The sequence below is a fragment of the Sciurus vulgaris genome (genome assembly GCF_902686455.1).
Source record: "Sciurus vulgaris genome assembly, chromosome: 7".
Taxonomy (NCBI): Eukaryota; Metazoa; Chordata; class Mammalia; order Rodentia; family Sciuridae; genus Sciurus; species Sciurus vulgaris.
Window position 1 is genome coordinate 57,446,682 of NC_136467.1, and position 8,839 is coordinate 57,455,520.

At 41.2% G+C, this 8,839-nt stretch overlaps 1 protein-coding gene across 3 annotated transcripts in view; it reads left to right on the forward strand.

Moving 5' to 3' along the window:
• Positions 1-7,733, forward strand: part of PDSS2 (decaprenyl diphosphate synthase subunit 2) — a 297,007-nt gene extending 289,274 nt beyond the window's left edge. For all 3 annotated transcript variants that reach the window (XM_079149044.1, XM_079149047.1, XM_079149046.1), the window contains one exon: positions 6,909-7,733. In XM_079149044.1, the coding sequence (XP_079005170.1) occupies positions 6,909-7,067 (159 nt within the window). In that variant the 3' untranslated portion in view covers positions 7,068-7,733. The remainder of the gene's footprint in view (positions 1-6,908) is intronic.
• Positions 7,734-8,839: the final 1,106 nt, after the last annotated feature.

Sequence of the window (8,839 nt, forward strand, 5' to 3'; positions counted from 1 at the left end):
TCTGATATATAAGATTATCCATCAGGAACACCAAGAATTTGTCAATTTCAAAATGCAGAATGGGAGTGTCAGCAGATGTTCAGAGGTTGAAATGTCCCACCAACTGTGGTATCTTGCCTTTCTGCCCACTTCACGATTTCCATTAGGGAAACACCATCCACTTCTGCCACTTGGTTAGAATGTCTCCCATTTGTCTCCTTTTATCTGTCCGCGTGTTTTCAACCATGAAAAAAAAACTTTAACATTCTGTTTTGGTCTCCCTTACTTTCTATTATATTGTTTCCTTAGAACAAGATCTACTCCATGTTCCAGATGAGTACATCTCTGTTCTCTCTAAACTTTCTAGGGTCATCTCCAAATCTATTCCAGTGCTGTTGCTGGGAGCCCTCTGAGTGTGCAGAAATGAAACCAAGACTCTTTCACTGTGTGGACTGGGGGTGTGGCTCAGTGACAGAGCTCTTGTCTGGGTTCAACCACCAGCACAGTAACAATAACAACAAAAGTTCACTGTAGACTCTTGTCCATGTCTCTTAGGCTCTCTCATCCCAGTATCCTCTCCTGCAAAATGAGGTGAGAAGATAAGATTGTGCTTGGAGTTTCTCCCAAGTCTTAGTCTTTCTCTGGTGTCCCTGGACAGAAGTAGCTACTGCCTCCACTTCTTATAGCTACTTAACACCCCATTCCAGGAACTTTTCTTTAATATTTTATTGTATTTTATTTATTTATTTATTTACTTATTTATTTATTTGTTTGTTTGTTTGTTTGTTTGTTCTGGTACCAGGAATTGAACCCAGGGGCACTTAACCACTGAGCCACATCCCTCAGCCCTTTTAATTTTTTTTGTTTTGAGACAGGGTCTCACTAAGTTGTTTAGGGCCTTGATAAATCTCTGAGGCTGGCCTCCTACTTGCAGTCCTCCTGCCTCAGCCACCATGCCCAGCTTCTTTAATATTTTAAAAAGACTTTTGATCTAAATAGTTTTCAGAGCCATATAATTTCCTTCAAAAGGTCTCATATGAACAACATTTATCACTCGAGGTATTTCACAAATGTTAAATAAAAACACACTTAACTTTAAGTACTTTGCATCCTCTTTTCTCTTTGTTAATATCTTTAATTGGATCCTTTAGCAGGGGATTTGGACTTAATTTATTTCACATGATACTGCACTTATACATGTTTTAGTTGACTTAGAGATTTAATTATATTAGTGCCCCAAAATACTATATCAAAGAAATAAAAAACCAACTGATACACATTTTTATATTTGTGTGTGTGTGTGTTATGTAGCCTATAGCTAAAGTGTTTTTTAGGCCATAAGGGTCAAAGTGAACATACCAGCACTTTTCCCATATGAAAAGTTCTATCAGATTGAGCTTTTAACAGCCAAAATATAGGTGAACCCAAAAGTGGAAAGTTTTTTTTTTTTTTAATTGTGGTCTTTGGGTTTTTTTGTTTTGTTTTATTTTTGTTTTTGTTTTTGTTTTTTTAAGCCATTAGAACTAAGGTCATGGCTCTCTCCCTCAATGTTCCACTTAACCCTCTCTGATCTATAGACTTATTTCTGTCCCTTTTAACACGTGGTTAAAACAATCTAAACAATGTCCTTTGAGCCAACAGTTTTCATTTAGTGGGTAGAATGTCTACAGATGCCGGTGAGGCATGACGCCTTTCATGAAGGATTCGATTCCTAGAGAGTCATGGAATGGCCATCGTGCACATGGGTGCTCTCAGGTCCCTTGGTATACAAAGTCCTGTGGGTCTACTTTTGTGGATTTCAGTATGGACTGAAGTAAAATAGTCCTTATGCAAGAGAAATGTTCTTTAGGACTTGAGTAACTTTCAATGATGTTCTCCTGGCTGCTTTTTGCACTAATCTGAATTATCCTTCATCATAGAATCAGATTTTTTTGAGGGGTGCTGAGGATCAAACTCAGGACCTTGAGCATGCTAGGCAAGCACTCTACCACTGAGCTACACCCCCTCATCATAGGATTAAATACCCTATTAGCCACCATCAAATATTCAATTAAGTTGGGCATGGTGGGGCATTCCTATAATCCTAGCAACTCAGTAGACTGAAACTAGAGGATTGCAAATTCAAGGTCAGCCCTTGGCAATGTAGCAAGATCCTCAGCTAATTAGTGAGACACTGTTTCAAATTTTTAGAAAAGAAAAAGGAGACAGGCACAGCCGTGTACATCTATTATCCCAGCTGCTCAGGAGGCTGAGGCAGGAGGATTTCAAAGTCAGCCTCAGCAACTTAACAAGGCCCTAAACAACTCAGTGAGATCCTGTCTCTAAATAAAAAATAAATAAAAAAGAGCTGGGGATGTGGTTCAGGGGTTCAATCCCCAGTACCAAAAACAGAAAAAGGAATAGAGATGTAGCTCAGTGGTAAAGCACCCCTGAGTTCAATCTCCTGTACCAAAATAAATAAATAAATGAATGAATGAATTTTTTTGCATATACATATATATTCAGTTGAGCTGGGTTGACTTAAGTTCATAGAGAAACGAACTAAGTGAAACAATCAAAGAAATGTAGAATGTAAGTCATTCTACAACACAGCCTGGTTCTTTAAAAATGACAGTGTCATAGCAGAATAAAACAGGTTAAAGTGTTATTGTAAACAAATGTCATGTGTGAACTGGGATTAATCATGGCTTGAAAAAATGACTAAAAAAATTTTTTGAAACCAATGAGGATATGTACAGGGACTATATTAAATAATAGGAAATTCTCTTTTTGCTTGTTTTTTGGTACTGGGGATTGAACCCAGCCGCACTTTACCACTGAGCTATATCCCCCCCCCGCCCCGCCCCCACCCCACCTTTTTTTTTTTTTTTTTTTTTTGAGACAGGATCCTACTGAGTTGCTTAGGGCATCGCTAAATTACTGAGGCTGTCATCAAACTTGAGATCCTCCTGCCTCAGCCTCCCCTGTTGCTAGGATGACAGGTGTGCACCACCACTCTCAGCAGTTCTCTAACTTCTCCAGTTAACTTTACTAGTTTTGATAATAGTATTGTGATTGCATAGGAGAATGTTATCTTAGGAGATACAGTCAACAGAAGGATGAAGCATCCTATACCCAATGATATGCCCAAACCAAGTCCTAGCAACTCAGAGCCTATTGTTAAAGATCCAAGAATTTTGTGATCCCTTGACCCTGGCAGCTTGAAATCAGCATGATGAAAATACTATACCACAAAAATCTGCAAATGCTACAACAAGGGTTTCCCCCACCACCACACTCCTGAGAGCTGATTTACCAGCATACCACTTCCTGCAACTTATTTTCGGATGGTTCAGAGGCACATACATATGTGTAGATAGAACAGAAATGACAAATTTTAACAACTGTTGCTGGCATGGTGGTACACACCTGAAATTATGGCTACTCAAGAGGCTGAGGTGGGAAATTTGTAAGTTCAAGGCCAGCCTGGGCAATTTAGCAAGACTTTATCTAACATAAAAAGGGCTGGGGGGACTGAGGATATAGCTCAGTTGGTAGAGTGCTTGCCTATCAAGCACAAGGCCCTAGGTTCAATCCCAGCACCACCAAAAAAAAAAAAAAAGGTGGGGGGGGGAGGGTGCTGGGGACGTAGCTCAGTGGGAGAGCATTTTTCTAGCATGGGCAAGGCCCTGGGTTCAATCCCCAGTATTGCAAATAATAAGAGTAATGTAGCAATTGTTGAATCTAGGTGGAAGATACATAGTTATTCATTGTGCTAGTCCAGGAGTCCCCAGACCTTTTCTGTAAAGGCCAAAATGTAAATGTCTTTGGCTTATAGGCCCTACAGTCTGCAACAAAAACTCAACTCCACAGCTCTGCCCCCATAGCACAAAAGTAGCCATAGACAATACATTTAATAAACAATATATTTAACATGGTTATGTAACAGCAAAACTTTATATACAAAAACAGGGAACCAGATTTATCCCAGGGCCATAACTTTCAACTTTTCTGTTCTTTTTAAATACTTCAGTCTAAAAAATTGGAATAAAACAAAAGTACAAATGTTTTAGTCTGGTTTTCAGAACTTTCCTGGGTCCCCTGACATTTAGCCCTGTAAGCTGTGCCATATTAATTTGTTTTCATTTTCCGACACTCTGCACTCTTTGGTCTCCTCTGTGCCCTCACTAAAGCTGTTTTTTCCCCTGCAGTTCCCTCTCTATTCCAACGCCATATCTATTTATTAACATTTATGCCCGAAACCATATTCTGCAAACCTTTCTGGAATCTCCTAACTACAGTCAATCTCTTATTCTTCTCAACAGCCTAGTCCTACATTTGTAGCTTGGTTTTGATAATTCTACTAGTACTTACAAATAGTAGGTGCTCAATTAGTACTTGTAATTTGAGCATCTAGTCATGCAGATATCCTCATGCTTACAGGTACCAACCTAGAAGTTAGAATAGAACAGAGTGTTGGGTTTTCTGATTTAGATTTGGGGAGATTAAAGATAATGAAAACAAGGGAGTGTCCTATCTGTCTATGTTATCTATGTTCAGGACTGCTCTGATCCAAGTCCAGCTACCTTTGAGTTCATTGGGTATCAAGCGAAAATAAACTTGATCTGAGTAGATTCAGTGACTTTCTTGGCCACAGCTAAGGGCTTGGAGGGAGAACTAAGTCACCTGAGCATCTGTAGTGATTTAGACACTGTCAAACACTCTGTGCTCTCATGCATCCACCCCACCCCCAACAATCCTACAAAACACTGATCTTATCCTCATTTAGAACTGAGAGCTTCCATCGTATTGTAAAGCTGAAACGTGAGTTTGAATCTGGCTGCCTCTGCTGGTACCCAGCACCATTTTAGTACCTCCATGCATTCAGCGATCGGCAAGAGACCAGAGAAAACCCAAGCTGGAATAGTCCCAGAATTCATCTGCAGTGTGGAGTACCTGGAGTGCTGGGCACCTGGGGTTAGTATTAAGTGCCTTTGGATGAGCCATCGGCTTTGCTACTCTCCATCTGTGATCTTGAGTCACTGAGTTTCTCTGGATAATTAGAGGAATAAACGAGCATATTTCTTTTTGGTTCATGTTTCATGCATTATGCAGTAAGTAGCATAAAGTCTCATAAAGAGGTAGATAAATAAGTAGAAAATTGAAATACAATACTGTGTGATAATGCCATAGTCCAGATGTGCACAGGGTACTCCAGAAGCCCAGAGGAAGAGGGGCACCTAGCCCCTCAAGGCCACCATCATAGTTAACCAAGTACATTCCATCCAGGTAGAATTTGGGGAGCTTGCGGGGGTGGGATGGGCAGTCCTGGGGAGATGATAGGTCAGCTCTGAGAAGTGCAACTAGTTGCCCTAAACACATGATGAAAGGGTACAGGGGAGGAAATGGAAGCAAGGCTAGAACTGGATTGAGGAAGGGATATCACTGCCTCCTGAAAGAGCATGGACTTCTAAGGCAGTGGAGGGCTTTAAGCAAGGTCATATTTGCATTTTATAAAGCTCTTGCAGTGTGCTGTGTCGGATGGAGTCCAGGGATGCAGAACTGGTGGTAGGAAGACTCGAGGAGGTGATTGCAAAAAATAACCCAGGCAAGGCATGAAGAGCGTCTGAACCAGTGTAGTAGCAACAAGAAGGAAGCGTAGAGCATAAGCCTGAGCACTCCCCAGGAGGTGGAACGACAGGGCTCATTGACCCATCAGTGAAAATGGCTTCAGATGATCTCACAGTCTCAGTGGCTTAGGACAACAAAGCTGGGTCTCTTGTGCATACTATGTGTCCATTTCAGACAGGAGAGGCCCGTGGTGTGGTCACTCAGGATTCAGGCTAAGAAACAACTCCAAGTGCCAGAAGGAGAGCGCTAAAGGAACTCTCATAGACAATTCAGTGCTGCAGCCTAGAAGTGACATGCATCATCCACAACTCGTAGACTAGAACTTGTCTCCTGGCCTCCCCCAGTCTCTGGGGGCCAGAGAGTTCAGTCATGGGTGAGAACCCTACAACTGCCCTGGATGTGGGGAGCCAAGAAGATGCCCAGTTCCTGACCTGGGGAATGAGGTAGACGTTGGAGGTGTTGTCAAAGAAGAAGATGAAAACGGAGCAGAGGAAAGTAGACAGATCAAAGGGCTGAAGCTTCTCTACCTCTGAAGCATAACCATTCACTGGTCCTTTTTTGTGATCAGTGGGAGGAATCAGAATGAACTTCACTTGTCAGAAAGAGTTAATCCTCTGCAAAGGGTGTTTTGGTTAATTCTTCCCAAATAAAATGTTTTAGTTTATTGTTTTGGTTTGGTTTGGGTACTGGGGAGGGACCCGGGGCACTCTACCACCGAGCTACATCCCCAACCCTTTTTATTGTTTGAGAAAGGGTCCAAGTTGCTGAGGCTGGCCTGGAACTTTTGATCCTCTGAGCTTCAGTCGCTGGAATTACAGACGTGTGCCACTGTTCCCAACTCGTTTAAATATGTCACATTCAGGTCTAACAACGTGTGTCTTTCTTGAATTTTCCTATGGACTATTGTGCTCACATATAGTGTTAAAAAAGAAAGTTATGAATCAAGATGTTAGTGAGAGCTTTCTCACCTAAGAATAGCAGTCCTCAAATTCAAAATCCCAGAGATGTACATGCCCTCCGCCTTCCTTACCGCCATCCCCAGCGTGGCACATTTCACCATGTGAGAGTCGGGAGGAGGTGTAATTAGACTGATTGGAGCCTATTGTGCTGCTCTGCAGCGCGGACAGGGAGCAGCCCTAGGGAGGTTAGTGCCTCAATATCGCTGGGGAATGAAGTCCTCTTTCTTCAAAATAACGTAGCAGGAATACTGACTCTACTTGGTTTCTCCCCTTCTTTGTTTCCCAACACCCCCCATTTAATTGTGATCCTTATCTTGTACCCTAAAAACTGACTTTTATTTTGCATTTGTTTCTTAACAGTTGCGAGAAACAATCAAAGCTGGCAAAGGTGTGACTTCAGCTATTGACCTGTGTCGTTACCATGGAAACAAGGCACTGGAGGCCCTGGAGAGCTTCCCTCCCTCGGAGGCCAGATCGGCTTTAGAAAACATTGTGTTTGCTGTGACCAGATTTTCATGACACCAAATTAAAAAGACCCTATTGTTCCTGAGCTGAAAAACCTAGGGAATGAGGTGATTGGGAGAGCTTTTGTGATGAACTATCTATCTAAATGTGTACATGACTTTAAAAATATACACATTTTTCTCTTTCTTTATCACATTGCTAAAATGAATAATGCCTTCTTTTTGGAACTGCTACAAACAAAATTAGAAGAAAAAAAAAAAGGTCAAGCAGTTTTCACTTGTCACGCCAGAAGCACACTTGAGGCTGCACTAGCAGAAATAATTAATGAGATTCGCTCCTGTGACCTCAGCAAATGGACAGGAAATAAGTCCTTATTGATTGGACCAAGCCACGGATGGCGCCAGGGCGGTGGCCTGTGGTTTTCCTTCTAGAGAGGACAGAGTGTGCTGGAAGCTGCAGGTGTCAAGAGAAACACTCTGGATCCCAGCCAGGAAGGACTGTCAAATCAAAAACCACTGACCCATCTGTCAAAATGGAGAAGAGTTCAATGAATTAAGAAAAAATATGCTTTCTTTGTCATCTTGCAATTATGTCTCTATTTATAGATACAATATGAATATATTTTGTGCATCATGGTTTTTATAAGATTTGGGGGGAGGAGGGAAATTGCTGAAAAAGTTGCCAAATATTAAAAGTAGGAGATTAAATGTTATCTTGGTATATTGGAGATTGTCTTTTTCTTTCTTGAAGATGAAATTATTTTCAAACACATTTCAAAGAGCCAAACTTTTTTTTTTTAATTTTTAATGAAAAAGGAGTTTTTCACCTAGTAAAATGTATTAATTTGTAACACTTTGGTTTAGAGAATACCTTTAATTTTTACAAGTTTTGGAAATATAATTGTTATATTAGGGAGTTCATTAGTAGTGTTTTCTTTTACCCTCAGAATGTCAAATTTTGGTCTTGAACCACAGACATCCAATTATAGAAAGAACATAAGCAATCTCGCAGGCCTGCAATCGGACACTGTCTCTGTGTGGTTCACAGGAGATGATTTTTGTGGTTTGCACGCATGCAATGTGAGAACACCGTTGACAAGAAGGCTGAGTTTACATAAATGATCTGGACTGAGACTCAGCTACCTTTCTTCCTCATGTGGTGTAATTACAGCCCTATCTGGAGACAGCGAGCACAGCAAACAGATTTGATTACCTACTTCACTCAAACACTAAGGGAAGTAACTTTAGTTAAATTCCGCCCCCCAACACCCCAAAGTTTTATCATGGCCCAGCATGTGGCATGCAATGAAGAGAAAATGTAAGGCTACAGAGGTTAAGGTATTGTTTTATGAAATATTTTTAAGTGGACTTGAAATATTATAATTGGACAGTTTCTACTACAGTCTGCAGGTCTGTAGATTTTGAGTAGTGTGCTCCACTCTTCTGTTTGAAATGTCTTTTCTTGCTGAAATTGGCTTAATTAATAACTATGGCTGAGATGCCTTAGATGAGACTGGGCTTTAATCATTAACTTCTGCCAGGGGGGAGTCGTGCTTCGTGCTGGATGTACGGGAACCTCAGGGAGCTGCAGGTTCTGGGAAGCAGATGGACAGGTACTGCAGTGCACAAGGCAGGACCCTGGGGCTCCCCCAATTCTGGCTGAGATCTGGTTTGCTGTATGACCTTGAACAAGTCTTCCCTCTCAGTCTCAACTGCCTCCTCTGTAAAATTAGATTCAATGATAACTTATGGAGCTCCTTCCAGGTTTCTTTTATTTTTTAAAGTTTACCATTTCAGACTGTCTCAATAGCAAAGATCTTTTATGAG